General features: G+C 39.9%; 1 protein-coding gene across 2 annotated transcripts in view; it reads right to left on the bottom strand.

Annotated features, from left to right (window-relative positions):
• Nucleotides 1-16,268: 16,268 nt before the first annotated feature.
• Nucleotides 16,269-21,124, bottom strand: part of TMEM200C (transmembrane protein 200C) — a 231,353-nt gene continuing 226,497 nt past the window's right edge. For both annotated transcript variants that reach the window (XM_086965475.1, XM_086965474.1), the window contains exon 3: nt 16,269-18,182. In XM_086965475.1, coding sequence (XP_086821601.1) covers nt 16,523-18,145 — 1,623 coding nt within the window. In that variant the 5' untranslated portion in view covers nt 18,146-18,182 and the 3' untranslated portion in view covers nt 16,269-16,522. The remainder of the gene's footprint in view (nt 18,183-21,124) is intronic.

The raw sequence follows: 21,124 nt of genomic DNA, 5'->3' as shown, positions 1-21,124 counted from the left end.
CGTACTGTGAGTCACTGCATTATCGTGAATATGACATACGATGGAAAAAAACCAATTTGCCATATAACTAGTCTCACTAACACACACATTTCTCAAACATAGAGTCAGAGGATCCCCACCCTGACCCCCTTATGTTATCTTTCACACAAAATTTCAGCACTGGGAACCGTTCCCAGGTGATAAAATGGTAGCCACAACTTTCTATTTAGGTTGTGTCCTGCCAACCGGAGCATGCCTGTTGATGCGCACATTTCCAATTAATTGCGAAATCACTGCAAAATATCTGCAGCCAGATATATACATATGTCTGTAATTTTTGGCTTGACTTTTTTTAAAACTACTAAACTGATTTGCACTAAATAACAAAATGCACAATCTGCGTAACAACATCTACCTTTCTGCCAAATTTGGTGTAATTCCGCCCAGCAGTTCAGGCTGTGTATTCGACAATGCGTTCTTATGGGATTCAACATTACAAATGCACCCTTTTTTTGTGACCATATTTTTCGGTACCCAATACACGGATCACCCCTAAACTTTCAATGACGTCAGAAACTTGTTTGACACTTTTTTGGGCAATTTTCATGAAGATTGGTCAAACAAAGTCAAAGTTATGGCCAAGTCAAAATATGCTTTTTTTATGAAAACTAGGTCCTAACCATAACCACCTACTGGTGACCGCCAGTAGGTTTTAAATATATATTTTGAATATACACTTGTCTGACACTACTTGTTACACCCTCTCATCACAGTTTGCGACGGTCCAGAATCAAAACCTGATACGCAAACAGCTGACCTCATGGAAAAGACTGAGTCTCCTTACCAAAGAGGAATGCAACTTCCTATCCAAGGATCATCCTGTAACACCGCACTTGTACTTTCTACCTAAAGTGCACAAACTTGTTACCCCTACACCAGGTCGACCCATAATATCAGCGATTGGGAGTATGACGGAAAATATTTCCAAATACGTTGATTTCTTTCTCCAGCCCCAAAAAGATACCACTGACTTTTTGACCAAAATTGGTAATATTGTTTGGTGCAATGACTATTTGTTTTTGATTCTTGATATCGAATCCCTTTACACCTCTATCAACCATCAGCATGGTGTAAATGCATGTCAATATTTTCTCAATTCACGTGCCATTTGTTTCAGAGAACACAATTCTATGTTGATTGCTATGATTAAACTGTGCCTGACCTCCAACTATTTCCGCTTCAAGAACAACATCTACCAGCAATTACGTGGTGTGGCTATGGGCTCGTGTTTCTCCCCCAGCTATTCATGTCTTCATGTTGGTTGGTGGGAGGAGCACGAGCTCAGAGCCACACATGCGCACTGGTCGCCTTGTATTGCGCACTACTGGCGTTACATAGACGACATTTGCATCATCTGGAAGGGCAGTCAAGACCAAGCCCTCTCATTTGTATCAGACTGCAATAATAACACCCTGAACCTGAAATTTACTGATAACCTTAGCAGTACTGAAGCTGAATTTTTGGATGTACAACTGTTCATCAAGGACAACACCCTCATGTCCAAATTAGATCGTAAAAGTACGGCGGGAAATTCCATCCTGCACGCACATAGCTCCCATCCTGCCCACACCATCCGCAGTATCCCGTTTGGCGAATTTATTCGCATTCGCAGAGTCTGCAGTGACCCTGATTCTTCTGCTACTTGCCTTGAGGAATCTAAACAACGTTTTCTGCAAAGGGGTTACTCAAGAGCCATACTGGATCAAGCTTTGGCCAAAGCTTCGTCATTAGATAGGGCCACATTACTTAAGCCCAGAGAGCACTGTACCACTGGCACTAGTGATAACCAGGATGATTCCCAACGAACTGTCAGGCTCATAACCACTTTCAGCTCGCAAGAGCGCAAAATCAGACGCATCATAGGCACTGAATGGCCTATTATTCTGATCCAGTCTTAGGTCCATTATTGAGTGAAACTCCTACCATTACTTTCCGACGTGCACCATCCATGCGTGATGCGCTCGATAGAATTGCACCTGAAAATCCTCCCAAACCTAACAAAACCACCAAAATGGGCTTTTTTAAATGCACCTCCTGCCGTGCTTGCAATTTTGCAACTAATGCCACTCACTATGTTACTGCTTTCAGTGACACTCCTATTCCCATTAAGGAACACCTCACCTGCAGATCAGAGTTCGTGGTCTATAAACTGAAGTGCACATGCAACTTAGAATACATTGGCAGTACCAAGTTGCCAGTGCATCAAAGAATACTGCAGCACATAAGGGCCATTGTCAACAGTGACAGCAACTATCCAGTTGCTCGACACTTTGGGGTGGTCCATAACAAGAAACTTAAAGACTTCCAATACACGGTTCTCTGTTCAGTGCCCCCACCAAGCCGGGGAGGTGACCGTGAAAAAATGCTCAGGCAGCGCGAAACCCAACTAATTTTGTCCCTCGATACCAAAGCCCCTAATGGTCTCAACTTGACTGAAGATTTGAAAAGCTTTCTGTAATGCTTCTTTCTTCTTTACAGTTTGGTGGTCTGGTCTCTGTAGTTCATTTCACGCTTTAGCTTTTTCCTCTCTCTCGCTCAGTTTAGGCGTCACTATTTGTCTGTTGGCCCATGTGCCAATGTATAGCATGGCGTAACCTTAGAATCATGACTCTTATTCCTTTTTTTGACTAGGATTTGTTGCCATGCTTTCCACCTTACTTATGTCGCCTTCATTTTATTGTTTATCTGTTTTGATGTCTTCCCTCTCCTCTCACTTCTTATTTTTCACATCTGTGGTTGGGCTCGTATATCTCTTTTTACTTTTTTCACTTATATTTTTTTAGCACTTTGTATTCTCCTCTTTTGCCCTTAACTTGGCTCACATGTCTCTTGCAGCATGTTATTTTACGCCACGTTTATCTTTATTCGTATGACCATCCACTGCTTTGTGATGATTTTCCTCAGTGTTCTAATGACTAATATGTGCAGTATTTTCGGGCACTATGCCGTAATTGCCTTCAGCGCGTCTTTGACCCTTTGGTTTGCTATTGTTGTTCCCATGTAATTTTATTTATGGCACTATGTCGTGACTCCTATGATACTTTACATGTTACTCATCCGCAACCAACTTTCATATAATAGCGCTGTTTCTGCTTTATTTGACATTTACTCCTTAAACCCTATTTTTTATCACATTGCACTGTTTTACCTTCAACATGCAAATTTCATGTGGTACATGCTGTTTCTCATGTGAATCATACATGTAGGATTAATGTAGACACTGTTGCTTTATTTATTTTTCTGTTTTTTTATTTTTGGGCGTTTCTTTTCCCCAATCAAGCCCCTCCCACTTGTTGTATATATATCCTCACTTTTTTGAGTGCATTTGTGTGATCAAGCTCCCCAGTGGAGTGAAACGCGTTACCTCTTAATAAATGTTTTGAAACCTGCTACTCACTCGAGTTGGATTCTTTGATGAGCCTCTCTCTTGACTGTCTGCTGTGGCGCTGCGAGGTCTGCACCCTGCTGCTGCTTGTCATTCACTGACAGGCGGGGATTCCTTTACATATATATATCAACTGAAAAAAACCAAAGGTTACAGGGACGTTCTTGTTAGGCTGACTTTGCACTAACTATAACTCACGCTCCCACAATGCACTGCTTAGTACCTCATATATTACATCACTTGCGGCATGGCCAGAAACATCACTGACGACATCACTGATGACATCTCAAATGACATCACTGATGACATCATCCAGTGATTTTCAGTGTTTTTAAAACGTTTATGACTCTTAAATATATAAACACCAAGGTGTTCCGGTGAATCAGTGGGTGTATTAGTGTCTGTATGGTTGATTCAGTGGGTGCATGATTGTCTCACTGTGAGTGATTAGGTGTGTAACTGAATGTTTGGGTGAGTGACTAGGTTGTACAATGTCTGTATCAGTCTGTCAGTTGGTGTCTAAGTGGCTGTATGGGTTGGTGAGTGGGTCTATGAGCGGCTGTATGGGTGAATTATCGGTTGTCTGAGTACCTGTATGAGTGTCTGGGAGAAATGACGTATGATACACGGATCAGCACTAAACTTTCAATGATGTCAAAAACTTGTTTGACACTTTTTTGGGCAGATTTCATGAAGATTGGTCAAACAAAGTCAAAGTTATGGCCAAGTCAAAATATGATTTTCTTATGAAAAGTAGGTCCTAACCATAACCAAATAAATAGTGACCGCCAGTAGGTTTTAAATATATATTTTATATTTATATATTTTGAATATATATATAAATATAATATGAAGCATTTTTTTGTCTTGGCCATATCATATATATATACTAGCAGCCCGTCCCGACCTTTGTCAGGGTATGAATTGCTGCCGGCCAGTAGTATATTGTTTTGTAGGGTTTCGTTTTGATAGCATTTCTTATCTGTGACAGGCCTGTGAAACGCTCCGATTCACAATGCACTGCTGATGCACTTAAGAGTGCGCGTTCAGTAATGTGTGAACTCGAGTTTCCCTACTTTGTTTTTCCTTGCAATATTATATAGCGCGAACTCGACAACATGGCATGAGCACAATTTACATTACAGAAGAACACATTCATTTGTGGTAGGCACGGGGAGTCAAAGCGATTTGCCTGGAATCACAGGATGTTGAGCTGATGCTGAGATTCGAACGTAGCTCCCCAGCTCTAAAGTTCGCAATTCTAGAACTTGTGGCGGGAGGTGTGTCTAAAAGTGTATCTCGGTGCTGGCCATCAATGAGAGAGACCTGTGCATTTTTCAAGTGGGTGGTGAAAAAATATGAGTATGTTGCTGGAGATGTGGGCCGCCGTGCCACCAATGTACTTACCGGGGAGGGTAAACACCCATTATTCCGCAACTTTCTTTCCACATACCATCACTCTGCATACTTTCATTACGATAGTACCATGACACCGCAATGCCATTATAACGCATGGCATTACATTTTATATGCTTTTACCACGCATACATTTACAACAAAATTCATTGTAAATGCATGAATGGTAAAATCATGTTTTTTTTTAATGTTTGGATAAGGTAAGTATGGGTATAAGGGTATATGTTTTGGGGTAATGAGGTATATGTTTTGGGGTGTTTGGGTATTTTAAGGGTTCAGGTAAAGTTTTGGGTTATGGGGCACAGGGGTAGTTTTAGGGTTCAGGGATAGGTATGGGTTTTGGAGTACAGGGGTATTTTTAGGGTTCAGGGCGAGGTTTGGGTTTTGAGGTGTAGGGGTATTTTTGGGTTCAGGGGTAGGTTTGGGTTTGGGGTACAGGGGTATTTTAAGGGTTCAGGGCTAGTTTTGGGTTTTTGGGAACAGGGGTATTTTTTGGGTTCAGGGGTAGGTTTGGGTTTTGGGGTACAGGGGTATTTTTAGGGTTCAGGGCTAGGTTTGGGTTTTTGGGTACAGGGGTATTTTAGGGTTCAGGGGTAGGTTTGGGTTTTGGGATACAGGGTATTTTTAGGGTTCAGGGCTAGGTTTGGTTTTTAGGGTACAGGGGTATTTTTAGGGTTCAGGGGTAGGTTTGGGTTTTGGGGTACAGGGGTATTTTAAGGGTTCAGGGCTAGGTTTGGGTTTTAGGGTACAGGGGTATTTTAGTGTTCAGAGGTAGGTTTGGGGTTTTGGGGACAGTGGTATTTTTAGCGTTCAGGGCTAGGTTTGGGTTTTGGGGTACAGGGGTATTTTTAAGAGTCAGGGGTAGGTTTTGGTCTTGAGGTACATATGTATTTATAGGGTTCAGGGCTAGGTTTGGGTTTTGGGGTACAAGGGTATTTTTAGGGTTTAGGGATAGGTTTGGGTTTTGGGGAACAGAGTATATTTATAGGGTTAAGATGGGTTAGTGTTTAAGGGTGTTGGGATATTTTAAGGAGTAAGGGTGGGTTATGATTATGGGGTGCATGGGGTATTTAAAGGGAGCAGGGTGGGCTTAGCACACAATATGAGACATGGCATGAAGGGCGGAACATACCACACGCCCCAGCTTTGTCACGCCCCCAGCGCACGCCCACAGCACAATGCAGACACGCCCACGAGGGACTACTTTGCTGGCACGGTTCTTTTACCTTTTAAATGTATATGGTGGGCGTCTGCATAGCCTATGTCCTTCTGCTGCAACTTCCCTTTCCAACGCTGTATTGGGTGTTGTGATTGGTGCTGTGGTTCCTGAGATTACCCGCCTCAAAGATTTGTGCTCTCTCTTTATTATATTAGTATATATATATATATATATATATATATATATATATATATATATTATCTATATTTATTTATTTATTTAGAAATTGTATATATGTTTTAATAGTATTAAACAACAAACACCTGAAAGCTTCGACAGGGCACACATCAGCGTTGCGACCAGCCGTCCTTCATTCACAACTCTCCAGGCATCTTAGTAAATATTACTCCACAGCCTGACAAGTTTCGATGTCTTCACATCTTCATCATAGGCTAAGCTTATTGTGCAACATCACGGAGAAGCTCTCTTTTAATTCCATTATCAGGACATGCTTGATTAATTAATTGCCTCTAGTGGGTCCCTCATAAAGCGTATTCTTCTGAAGCAGGCTGGGACAAGTAGTCTCTTTGGAACATAATTATTCCCTAAGCGGGTTTCCATTTGCATTTGCATCTTTAAAAGCATACATTTACCTTTGGTAAGGTTTTCTTATGTCTTGGAGAGTCTATTCTATTAGGTTCGCTGAGCTCCGTGGTCCGTGAATTAGTTTCAAGCCACCGCCTCTCGTCCCTTCAGTGAGATGGTGCACCTGTCCACGGCAGGTCAGCCGTGTGCATATTTTAATATACAAACACCCAAAAGCGTTGAAAGGGCACACGTCAGCGTTCCGACCAGCTGGCCTTCATTCACAACTCTCCAGGGATCCCGGTAAGTATTACTCCACAGCCTGACACGTTTCGATGTCTTCACATCTTCATCATAGGCTAAGCTTATTGTACAACATCATAGAGAGGCTCTCTTTTGTTTCAATTATCTGCCCATGGTGGGTCCCGCATAAAGCGTATTCTTCTGGTGCACCATCTCACTGAAGGGACGGGTGTTTGTTGATTAAAAATATATTTTAATAGTTATACTTTTTAATATATAGTTTGATATTTCAATTATATAGAAATCAAATGATTAGGTAAATATTTTATTTTAGAATTTTAAAGTTACCTTTTGTTAAAAAAAATAAAACTTGTTTAAATAATTCTACACATAAATAGTTTGCAACTCTACTTGTTCCAAAATGTATTCAGCCACTGCGCTTACTTCTTTCTACCTTCCTTATTGGGTTAAATGGGTTCTTTTTCATACTCACTGATTGCCAGCCCCTACTCATCCCATCATTTAACAACATGTTGAACCAACTTCAAATTAATCACTGGGTGATATACAAAACAAATCAATTCATGCAACTGTAAAAATATTTCATGAACAAATAAAATAAATCAAAGCATCATTGAAAATATTGTTCAGAGCAAGATACACACCCACTGGCCGATTAGCAAAGACATGTAAGATTATGTAGAAAGAGTACTCCTGTAGTTCTGTTTTATGTACTCATAGATGCATTTTTGAAACGTTTTGAATTGGCCCCAAATATTAAGGTGGGAATAAAATAGGAATACTCATATACAATTATTACAAACAGAAAGGACTGTGATCTCTTTGCACTGAGACTAATAGGAAGTCAGACGTTTCATGACTTTTTCAGAAAGACAGGGACATAAAACAGTACTGCTAAAGTACACTTTACTCTACTCATAATTCATTTGTGAGTACCCTCCCTCCCCAAGCCCTAGTCCACAGGTGAGCAAGAGATTAGTGCATCAGTTTTCACACATCTACAGAACATCACACAACAGCACAACAATAGACAACATTGTCTCTGATGAAAGAGTTAGTGAAAAAAAATCACAATTTATTATCTTGAAAGCAAGATGCATCTAAGGCGGATGTAGATGGGCAACCATCTCTTGTTTTTTGGGTCAAAAATACACATGAATAATTATTTCTATATTATTGCAGCTACCTATTAGGGGTCCATACCCATTAATAATTAATTTTGGTGTATTAAAGCACATCGTTTCCATGTCAAAACAGACAGGCAGAACTTTTAAAAGGTATTGAATCAATATTTCCCCCTGAACTTGCATAACACATGCATGTAAATGTTACTGGAAATATTAACATTTTATATTTCACAAAGTATTTAATTGCTTGCAAACAAAACATACACATTCATGGACAACATTACTTAAAGATAAACCAATGTTTTAAGAACAAGTGACTATAAAGATTTTTATAACCGATCGTGAGAAGTTGTGCATGCTTTGAAAGTATGGTACAATATATATGGAATTCTATGGCCCACTTCTTAAAAAACATTTTTCTTGTGGTAGTCTAACATCAGTGCGGAAAAAGTAGCAACTCCACACACAAATGTGATATTTTGTTTCAGAAAGTGTGCATCAGCAAATATTCTTTTATAAGATATTGATTAAGAGAGGAGACTTCCAAACTGTAAAAGATATTTCCGTAATAGTGAAGCTGAGGTCCTAGGAAGTGTGTGCTTCCAGCAAAATCATCTGTGCTAAAGCAGTAACCGCCCATAGCACTGTACATTTGTTGAAGTTCACAATTTCTGATACATATCCTCACTTCTCTGGATCTTTAAGCATTTGCCTGGATGGCCCAGAAATAAGTATCGCTGAGATTTTAGAAAATAAATAAAACAAGCTCATTTGTAAAAAAATACTTGGGAAGGGAAGTTTTCAAAATAATAAAGTTTAAATGAATCACTATGACATTCTACATTTACCCTCTCGACCTGCAGATTTGCTATGATTCAACTGTTCAGGGTATTTGGGACCAAATAAAATAGGCATGCAGAAGGGAAGGCATAACAATTGTGAACTGTCTCAGCCTATGGGGCTTCTTTGAAGATGATTTGCAGATGGAAATGTCCCCACACCATAGAGTTTGAGCTGTGCCTAAAGAACCAGTTGTGTGAAAGTAACATCCAACATTTATTTATACAGATGTCCTAGACATGGCCTTTCAATTTCCTCACTCACCTAGCATGGTATTTATATCTCTTATGGGTCTCGAACTGAAACCTTAATGTGGATGCCATACCAGGTGCCCTTCTCAAAAGGGTTCGGTTGAAAACATGCAGAAGGCATGCAAGAAAGGCAGTAGGGGAAGCAAAATTGAATGAAAGTTTGTTCACTTTTAACATAACACTCAATTGCATACCGCATTCAACACAGTAGAAGGCCTACTTTTAGTCATACATACAGTTAACAGATGAATAAATCAAAATAAGACAGCACTTCAGTAATTTCATTAGCTAGAATATTTTCAGAAAAAATACACATTTCTATTCACTTTTGCATTGCATTATACGTCGGGAAAACTAATGACCGTTATAGGGAGAGGGTGCACACTAAACCTTTGCAATGGGAACAACATATTGTGCGCACTTTAGCTTCATGTAATATAACCTTTCATCCTCCTGAGGCCAAATAAACTAAAATACATGAAAGGCTTTCAGTAGCTTCTATGTCAAGCTGTGATAAATTGGATACTTAATTTAAAAGATTACAGGATTTAATGAATCTTGGATGAAATTTTGTTCAGTGGGATATTTACAAATATACCTGTTTGGTAAGCAACACTGTACACAGCAAGAATAGTTTAGTACCATGGCATTTTGGCAACTGCTATGGCTAGATGCATACTTTGAATTCTCCTTTTCTAAAAAATACTATGATGCATGTTAACGAAGATTTTCGTAATTCCCTTTCCTTCATATAAAATATATGTTTTCTGATGGCAAACTCTCAGATTGTCATAACCATTTCTCAAAGTAGTTGAATTTGTGTTTCCAGAAACCTTGAAAATTCAATTTTTCCCAAGTAAAGTTTCTTAATAATCTTTTTGAGATGAGACTTAGCCTTGAACAGATATACATTTCTAATTGTCTTCCCTGGTGAATTTTGTTCAGTGTTGAAAATTGTTTCACAAATAATCATAATGTGCTAAGATGTGCAGTTCACGCCATGCTTTCAAATACCTGTCCAACTATAAGCACTTTGTGAGGTTGTCATGGCATAAGAATTAAACTAGATTTTAAAAATCGGCAAAAAGAGCTTGTTTTTAAGTCTGGAAGAGTCCTCAGAAAGCTTTGCGCGGGAAACTTACCTCACTAAAGACAGTAACTTCAGTAGGAACAATCCTTCAGCTAAAACTTTTTTTTAAAATCACCCACAGTTGAAGACACTAAAGTTTGAAAACTGTGCTGCATCGCTAAGTTGTGAAATTGAAAAATGTGTATTACTCTGTATATAGAATAAAAAAAATCACAACTTTAGCTATGATGAGTCCTGTCAAAACAGATGGAAAAAGCAGTTAAGTAGAGTTAATCCTACATAATCCTGTAATGTACACTTATAGCTGTAGTTTGGTCTTTGTGAATGTAATATATTAAATTAATTGAAGACCTTTTCTACCGCAGAATACCTCTTTAGTTGTTTGTGCTGCATTTGACTATAAACATCAATTTGCTGCAAAGATTGGTGATGCCCCAAATGGTTAAATATTGAATGCACATCCATAGAATACTCTGCCATGAGCAACTCTGATTTAACATTCACCATTGTTGTCTCCCAATCTGTGATAACATAATAAGGTGATCCTCATTTATTTTCTCCACTTCCTTCATTTTTCTAAGTTTATCAAATAAATACTTTCAGCCTCTTCACCAAGAATTTAGTGATGTGCTGGTAAAGCCTAGCACATAATTTCAGGCCGTGGAGTGTACAAATAAAGAATTTACACTTTTCTCATTTCATGAAATTCTACTAACTCTTTTTCAAATTGGTTAATGCTTTTAGGGTAATCATATAACAGATGCCATAATATGTGAAAATACATTCCAGTAAAAAGGATTTGCTGGCTTTTTAACTATCTGGAATCACAGGATTCAGATTGTTCCTTAAACCTCATAAGTAAACCAACTCTCTTCATGTTGTATCACTGAAAAATACGGTGCATTTTGTAAAACTAAACAGCATGCAATTCAGAAAACTGACATTATATTGCAATATTACTTTTTTTCATAGTTTCAAAAAGGACATTTGTTTTTCTTTTTTTTATAAAGGAAAGTGAATGCTGCTCAAACCATCAGTTTCTAGGACAAGAAATTAACTTTAAAAGACACCAACAAAATAGTGGACCTCACTTGTATTCACGAATGTCTTGAAATTCACGAGTACATTCAGTATCTTATATCAAAACAAATTTGGTGTACATTGAGTGAAACAGGGTGAAGTGCATTGATTAATCCAGAAATCAAAACCGGAGTGTAAGAAGTAGTGTTATGTACAGCAAAAGGTTGATACATATAAAATGATACGTTATGAAGTGCTGAAAATGTGCATGAGTTAGTTTGCAGAAATAGATGGATCTCAACATTTTGCTGAATATCATACCTTTCAGTGGCATTATTTAATAATGCCCAAGTTACACACACGGATGATTGCCTGATTTAGTTAAAAGACTTAACTTCAACACATGTCTAACTTATTAATTCAGAATATTTCAATTTTTTCCCAGAATTTTGTTAATCAACCTAAAAATATTTATAGGCCAAGAAACTCCCATTTATTTGTCAAACATTTCACTGATATCTTTTACGACTGATACAAAAAGGAACAACTTCTCCAGCTCTCAGTTTGCCTCACTGCTCAGTCTTCCGTGTAGTACCCATTCTTTGCTTGTTTTGGCATTTTACTATGAGAGAAAGACTCCAAGACTAGCACACGGTGAGAGCATGAAAAATGGGAGGTGGTGAAATAGCGGTATCAGAGTTATCAGGAAGATTTGTTAAAGAATTCTGAGCAAATGAATGGAAGAAGGTACCTTCCACCTGACATAATTGTGTAAAAGCTGAAAAATATACTCATTTTTCACTGTTCTGCCATGTGCTCAAATCAATCAAATTGGGCACAAGAAATTAACTTGGAAGCCTCTTTGGGGGGAGTGGTTCTAAATTTATTTTGCATGATAAAGTAAAATATTACAATTCCAACTCCTCCCGACTTGCTGGAGATGCCAGGGGAATAGAGGTGATTTCCTTCATATTTGGTGGTCCTGCCTGGTTCTCACTGTCTTTTGGAAGGAAGTCCTCAGCCACATTAAGGAGATAGTGGGGTTTCCTATTCCTTCCTCCTCAGTAGTCACATTCATAGGCATTAAACCCGCAACACTCACTGCAATGACATATGCGGAGTGGCACCTGATTCTCCACTTGTTGGGAGCGGCTCGGCAGTCCATAACATTATTATGGGAGAAGCCACACCCTCCACCACCTTATTTCTACGTCTGTGTACTGTTCTGGCTCTACCGCCCACATTACCCATATGGACACACGGTTCACCCATATTTGGCAGCCCCTTATGACTATCTCACGGTGACCAGTCATTCCTGCTTGGTTCCCCCCAGACTTTAGGCCTTACAGCTGTTCAAGGATTCCCTTGAATTATACTCTTAAGGCCGAAAGTCTGACTTCCCTGAGGGTCCCACCTAGAATTGGTGACTTAACCTCTTTCATCCTGACAGCCCCCTAGCTCCCGGCTGAAGGACGTTTTATTATTTTCTCAGTGCATCCATTTGTTTTTCTTTCTTTTTCTGTGAGCCTTTTATGTTTGGCCCTTCTTTAATGTTATTTTTCTATCCGTAATGGCTAACATTTCCCTGCTGTTTTTCTGATTGAAAGGCCGCTCACAGAGCAAGGGAGGTATTCAGATTTTATACTGATGCCCATAACATTTACATGGGTTTCCCTATTTTTTCCCTTTTCTCTTCATTTTGATAGCACCACCGATAGGCCCATGTTTACTATTTGTACTGTGTGGCACGTCTCATTTTAATTGTTGTTCTCCTCCTTCTAGGACTGCATCCTTCTGCTTACCCTACATCGGGGTTCCTATTAAAGGGAACGGTGATGGTGCTTGGATGAGCGTTGTTCCCCTGTATTGAAATATTGTATGTTACAGGGGACCTATAGCATTTTCCATGGGTCAGCCTTTGATATGTATGTTCCTAATAAGCTCTTGATTTATGCACCTAGGATCGTGGGCTTATTTACTGCTCTTTTTTCTGTGCAGGAATGCTAGCCTCCGTATGCTTGGCCTGTGTTGTATGTTTTTCTTATTCAATAAACAGAATTTTCAAATAAATTATTACAGTTAATTTGATGCAAAGCTCCAAAAAATTTAACTGTTCAGAGGAACATTAAGGATTTACCTGGATTTCTGTGAGGAATCCCCCTTTTCATAGTTTGGAGGTTGTCATAATTTCTAGTGTGAAAGGAATAGGGGATTTTCTAAGATTTTTTTTTTCATTGTGGCCAGGGGTAGATTTTGAAATTACAAATGTCTGTGAGTGTGGGTGTGTGTATAAAATATAATATGGGCAGTTGAGCAACAGAGTAATTATCAAAATAGATGATAATAATTTTGTCAAGGCTCTCTTACACAAACCAAAGTTTTAAAAACCTGAGTATAAGATACAAGACCTCTTTATGTAGTAACTTCCTAACAACAAATACATTATATGGCAGCAGGCAATAGTTACCATAATGTGCTTAGTAAATGTGGGCTTAGTAAAAAAAGAAGTGCGCAATTCCGAAAATAAAGCATGATTAAGCAGGACGATAACATAACAAGAAAACAATCACCTATCCAGTATTAAGAGATAACAGATTCAACATATACTTCAAGGTAAAGGAATTATATGAGGTGTATAACATATTATAAATGGCAGCTTTTGAGATAAGAGAGGGGATAGGAATATCCACTTACATTATTGGGAGTACAACAGATGTTTGTGAATTTCACAGCAATGTTCAGATGATTTCAGCATGTGAATTATAATTTATGCTTATAGATTATTCTTGGTCACACACTTTCGATCACATTTACAATTAATTAGTGATTGTGTCATAGTTAAATCAACATTAATAAATTACACTGCAGTGTGTTATGTTTACAGTCCTACTTCAAAGGGTGCAGATAACTGTTTCAAGAACAACTTGTGCATTTATAATGCAAGTATTGACTTGGCATCTTTGTCGTATTTTTCTGTCTTTCTTTACTTCTGACCTCCTGTTTTTGACTGTGTGCTGCTTTTTGTTTTTCTTGGTTCTAGGACTCTGTGCACTTTACCACTGCTGACCAGTGCTAACGCATAACTGGTTCCTGTGTAAATTGTATCTGTAATTGGTTATCCATGATTGGCATATTTGATTTGCTAGTAAGTCCCTAGTAAAGTGCACCAGGTGTACCCAGGGCCTGTAAATCAAAAACTACTAGTGGTCCTGCAGCACAGATTGTGCCACCCACATGAGTAGGCCTACAACCATGTCACGGACCTGCCGCTTCAGTGTCTGTGAGTGCAGTTTTAAATTGGCATGACATTCTGGCATGTGCACCCATTTGCCAGGCCCAAACCTTTACTTTTACTACTTATAAGGCACCCCTAAGGTAGGTCCAAAGTAGTTCCATGGGCAGGGTGCAGTGATGTAAAAGGTTGGACATATACTCGTGCTATTGATATGTCCTGATAGTGAAATACTGCTAACTTCGTTTTTCACTATTGCAAGGACTATATCTCCCATAGGTTTTCATTGGAGCTGCCTTGAAAAAGTCTTACAAGTGTAACTTCAAATTGGGAAGAGATAGAGATTTGGGATTTGGGGGTCCCCGAACTAACAATTAAAAAATACCTGTTTTAGTGACGTTGATTTTCAAACTGAGTGTTTGAAAATGCCACTTTTAGAAAGTGGTTATTTTCTTGCTTTACCATTCTGTGCCCCTGCCTGCTTGTTGAATCCACGTCTGAGGGAGAGTGACAGTTGGGCGGTTTGTGCATTCACTCTAGACAATCACCCAAACGAGCTGAGGTGTGCCCTGCATATCCTGATGGCCCATCACCAGGCTGATGGGTCTTCCTGAGCAAGAGTGGTGGGAGGAGTTGTCACTGACACTTGAATAGGGCTATGCCTGTCCTCACTCAAAGCTTTTCCACCTCCTTGTAGTGTGTCTGGAGCCAGGTTGGGTGAAGGGTCCTGTGCACTACAAAGACATTACTTTGACATTTGCCTACATCAAAGGCAAAAACTGGTATAAGTACTGGAGCTGTGACACCAAAACTTCAGAACACTTCTGGACTAAGAGGACATTCTGCTAGGAAGGAGAGCTGGATGCTGTAGGAGGAACTGTCTCTCTGCTGGGTGCTTTGCTGTACTGGTATACTGTTGGCTGCTTCTGTCCTAAGAGGGAATGGACTGGACTTTGGTTTCTACATCCTGCTTTCCAAGGTTCTTCAAGGGACTTTGCTTGCTTGCCTCCTGTTTAAAAGTCTCTGGACCATCAAAGACTCCATCTACAGCCCCTGAAATCCTCTACTGGGATTTCTGACCAGATAACTGGTGCCAATTCCAGTTATTTGCCATTGGAGGGGGTTTTGCTACTAAGAAATAAGAAAACCCATGCATTGACACTCAGTACCTGTTTTTATGATGCAGCATCGCCGTGCAGTTGTAGAACCACTACATCGCTGCATTCGTTATTACCTTACATTACCTGCAGGGTTTTGTTTCTTCACATATACTTTGCAATTTCTTGATGTGCACGCCTGTTATTCATGTCCTTTGAAAACCTGGGACTAGTAGGCCATTGAAAGTTAGTGTTTTTTTGATGTTTGTTAATCAACGTGATAAAGTAATTAAACAGCTTTCTAATTTCGACCTAATAATATCAATGTTGATCCATCCATATGTGTTCAGATAGAATAATTATCCAAACATTCAAAAACATATAGACCAAATATGCAATAAATGAATATATTGTGTGCAAGAACATCATATCCTAAATTTTCTGATAATATATATTTGGAAAATCTTTCAACAAAGCTAAAATGAAAATGCGCTCTTTATCATGGACATGTTTTACAAAATCCTTTGAGTTTTCAATATTTCCTAGCTGCTTAAGAGATGCACTGATAAAAAATATACTTCATAATATTATCAAGTTTTGGAGAAGACAAACAAAAAGTTGATATAGCTTCAGCACAGTGACTGACATTGTGCCATCAGCAGTACAAAGCAATGCTGTCTCATAAGAAAAACACATTGTAAAGTGCACAATCTATTACGTAACCTGATTCTAAAAAAAGTATATTAGTTACGAAACTGATGTTTAACACAGTAATTTTGTATTGAAAATACAGTACAATCACAATCAGACATACAGTATATGGCATTTGTCAAGGGGGAGTCATTTCCATTTTTGCTCAAATTCATCACATCTGCATGAGTCATTAATTTAAATGTAAGGTTAAAATGCGGCATGATCTTTGGATATAGACCAACTTCAGATAATAAATACACAAAGAGAATGTTTAAAACAAAGTCATATACGGTATAGCTAATAAATATATTACTATATGGTTTTTTATATGCCAGCAGATTCTAATTCTCCCTCTTCCAAAGTGGCATGCGACCTGGAAATCATAAACAGTTTTTCCTTATTTGTGTACTGTTTCTCAAGTTTAGAAGTTTTTTCCAATGTTTGTTCTTTGCTTAGACCCTCTTGTGAAGGCTCTTCCCTTGGGTTGTCACAGTTTTCACAGTCCTGGGTTTTATTGGTTGGTGTGTCTGTGGACTCAAAGGAGGTTCCAGCCTCCTCCAAGTGGGTGTAGCCCTTATTGCTAGATTGATCAGATTGGGAACTGTCCGAATGCCTTCTGATCACTGATGCTTTTGTGAAAGCATCTCCAAGGTCTCTAGTTTTTGAATGGGTGCAGGTAGTTGCCTTAACTAACAGGCTTGAATCAAGGTCTGTGCTACTTAGAGATGAACTACGAAACTGTGTGTGAATCTCTGGAGATATAGGTCCCCTGGTATCAGGTAGACAACTTGTGCTCTGCCGCCTCAATAGTAAATATCTTTGCGTCCGTGAATTTAAGTGACCGATATCAGTCAAACTCAATTCAAATTCTCCCCTTGTAATTTCTTTGGCACCTTTCTCCTCTGGGTCGCATTTTTTTGTGCTCTCCAAGAGGCATTCATCCAACTTTACGACTGGGAGGGTGAAGGCGCTGAACGAAGAACTGACAATGAATCCTGCACTGCTCTTTCCTAGTTCCTTTTGGGTGGATGGTAAGTCTGCATTTCTGTCTCTTGATCCAATCCTTTCTCCAGGCACAGCAGAGGCTGAAGGCTCCCGATAAATGCTGTAAACTGCATCTGTTTGGTTGGGTGGTTCCTTTAACTGCTTCAGTGATTTTGGAGAGGATGTCCGGGGTTCATCTATATCCAGCGGGGATTGGTTCGCTGTGCCACTGAAAGCTGTGTGCCAGGAACTTTTGGCCAGCATACTTGGGCCAAAACAATCAACAGCCTTTGCATCAAGGCCCCTTGACTGAACATAGTTGACAAATCCATTTAAAGGGGCACTGTCTTTGGATCTAAGACTATGAACATCAATCACGGTAGAGTAAAGGTCCCTTAAATTAATAATCTTGGTTTTTTTGTCCCTATTTTCATGCAGTACTGCATTAGCACAAATGAAGAGAAATATTCCAATGCCCATGATCAAAGGGCCAAACACTTTGAGTTTGTCTGAGTGCAAATATCCGGAAAAGAGTTTAGAAAAGAACCCAGCAGAAGTTGCCTTCTGAGTACCACCACTGACATTGCTGATGTTCGATTTGGGTGTTACTGTGCCACTTTCATGGACTTGGTGACTCAGCGATTGGTTTTTGGTTGCAAGGGACACCATTCCTTCTGATGACTGCTGCTTGGCTTGAAGTAGCGCTACACGGTCTTGGTAGACTTGATTATTTTTAGGCCAGTAGCCAATTACTGCCATAGCAACTCCAACCAAGAGCACCAAAATTCCAAACAGGGCAATCAAGCCTGAAATAGAACACAATTTGAGTTTCCCCTTCACCACTACCACATCATTTTTTCGTTTCTTTTTGACTTTTCTTTTGACCTTGGGGGCTTGGCTTTGTGCCCGAAGTGGATCTTGCTTCCTTGCAGAAATCCTTAAGAGGCCTCCGGTTGCAATCATTGTGGTATTGTGGGCAGGCCACTTGCTACATCAGCTCCTGCGTGGAAAATAAACAGAAAATTGCATTAATTTCTAACTAAACAAATCACACTCTATTTTCAATAACAGCTAGGTGGTAAAAAAAGTAAAATCACAAAGAACAAAAGGCAGCTGCTAACTTACCATGAATAAACTTTAACAAACATAAAACAGTACATTAAAGAAAATGTTAATGCTTTTCATTCATGAGATTTTTACTTGCTCTTCAAATATTAAAAAGTATGTTTTGAAGAACAAAACCATAACTCCCCAAAATTTGGGAGAGAATCTAGGCTTTTGGTTACTTGGCCAGATCATGACAAGCACTCCACTGTCTTCCAATTTCACCTTGGAGGCAGGTAATGTTTCATCTGACACATGCAATAGTTGACTGGTACAAAAATAATTATTACATAAGTCATAGATGTGGATTTCATGACAGAATTCAAGTGGCATAAGTGCAAAATTACCCTGAACCAGTGCAGACGGTGCAATTTACCGAGATATAGTCCTAAATCTATATGGCTGTATGACGACATTATTCTAGGAACTTTTCAGAAATGAATTCTTGACCTTATATGAATAAATGTGATCATGAAATGCACTATAAATTCTCGCGACTGTAATAGAAAAGGTTGCATAACTACTTAGGCCCTGATTATGATGTCAGTTGGAGTTGCCTCCGACCAACATCGTTGCAGATTCTGGTCAAACCGACCTCCGGATGGCGGTCCAGACTGAAGTATTACAATGCAACTGCACATGGTGTGGTCACATGCTTCCATTTCACTATGGGAGCTTGTGCTGCGGCAGTAAACTGGCCGTAGCACAAGCTCCCATAGGGAAATGGGAGATTCTGTTAATCTCTGCACCGCATGACAGGCACCTAAAGGTTCCTGCCACACACTGCAGGGATTAATGGGGTGGCCCCAACTGGAGACCGTGGAGGAATGGGGGCCCTTTTAGAGGTTCCCAAAGTAGCTTTCCGACAGGCTTTCCGTTGCTTGGAAAGCCTGTCGGAAACCAACATTGTGTAATCCTGACAGCGGGAACGCCGTCCTCAGGGATATCGGTGGGGCCTCTGACTGGCCGACAGGCTCAGAATCCAGCCGGAATGACCGTCCAGTTTCACTTTCGACTGCTGGCATTGTAATGTGGTGGTTAAAGTGAAACTGAAGATGTTGGTCAGCAAACATCTGACCGTAGGTCGGAAACTTTCCGACCAACATCAAAACGAGGGCCATAGTGTGAAAAAAATAAAGCAGATTATCTGTTGGGACAACAGCTCTACTATGCAAATATGAATATAAAAATAAGGCTAATATAGAGAAAACTTAATGAGACATTGAGCTCAGAAGTAGTGACGGGAAATTGGAGACTGGAAACATTTAGAATCTATTGATTTAGCGATTTTAAAGAGGTTAGCGTGTATTAAAATTATAACTGCATAAATTGTTAGTTTTGTTCATTATTCTACACCTGCCCAGTGATGATCGACAATACCAAGAATAAATGTAACATTTAATAGGTTTTATTAAAGATTGTGCTATTTAAGGGGTTTGGTATATGGTGCCATCTTCTGATCTGCAAGCTGTCTCTGATGGTAACCAGTAAATAGGCCTTTCTGTCAATCTACTGTCAGTGACACATTAACCATGGCAAAATACCTTTAATGTGATTTGATATGAGAAAACTCTGTTGAGTATCCAACCACCATTGCATAGCATCATACACACCTCACTTAATAGAAAAAGAAAGGATTTAATAGCGATAGACTTATGCTACTTGAAGTCATGCTTTAGTTGACTTTAAGTCCAGGTGATCAAAATAAAATAGGGATCCCTGTCCCTTGAAACCAAAGCACAGTAAAAACCTTAAACTGATAGGCTGAACTCAGTCCGTTTTTTGCCAATGAAGGACAGTCAATATCTAAATAATGCATAGGCTAGGAACACAATGGGTCAAATTTACAAAATAATGTGCAAATCTGCACTTCCAGGTTTACATATTCATTTAGAGTAGCTATCCGATTTTACTTTTTGATTCACAAATTTTTCTAGGTGTATTCCCGAGTAACCATGACAGTCAGAGCTTCCCAGGACTACATGCATGCAAAAGAAATGACATATCAGTAATAGTTCTAGGTGCACAATTATGCTATTTAAATTCATAGATAATTAATGTGGGCATGCTAATAATGTTTTTCCTCAACGTAGAAGCCCTTTACCTTAATTCACATCACATTTTGGGGGAGTTCATTCTAAATTGCTAGCCTAGATAGAGATTTACGCTTCGCTCTCTTTGGGAAACTCTGCATACCTGAAGGGACTCCAGGTCCCAGGAGTACCGACGACCTGCCACACCTGATCCAAATTTGCCTCTCCCTGCTGTCTGCTACATAACAGCTTGCGGCCCACACTCCGCGGGAGCCGCTTCACTTTCTTTCGGAAACTCTGCATACCTGAAGGGATTCCAGGTCCCAGGAGCACTGACAGCCTGCCGCACCTGACCTGAATTTGCCTCATTCTGCTGCTTGCTACATAACAGCTCATGGCCCCTGCTCCGCGGGAGCTGCTTCGCTGTCTTTGGGAAACTCTGCATACCTGAAGGGACTCCAGGTCCCAGGAGCACCGAGGGCCTGCTGCACCTGACCCGCATTTGCCACTCCCTGCTGCCTGCTACATAACAACTTGCGGCCCCCGCTCCGCAGGAGCCGCTTCGCTGTCTTTGGGAAACTCTGCATACCTGAAGGGTCTCCAGGTACCAGGAGCACTGACGGCCTTCCGCGCCTGACCCGCATTTGCCTTTCCCTGCTGCCTGCTACATAACAGCTTGCGCAGCCCCCGCTCCGAGGGAGCCGCTACGCTGTCTTTGGGAAACTCTGCATACCTGAAGGGACTCCAGGTCCCAACACCACTGATGGCCTGCCACACCTGACCTGCATTTGCCTTTCCCTGCTGC

This window comes from Lissotriton vulgaris, chromosome 4_1, assembly GCF_964263255.1.
Source record: "Lissotriton vulgaris chromosome 4_1, aLisVul1.2, whole genome shotgun sequence".
Lineage (NCBI taxonomy): Eukaryota > Metazoa > Chordata > Amphibia > Caudata > Salamandridae > Lissotriton > Lissotriton vulgaris.
This window is presented reverse-complemented; position numbering and strand designations above follow the sequence as displayed.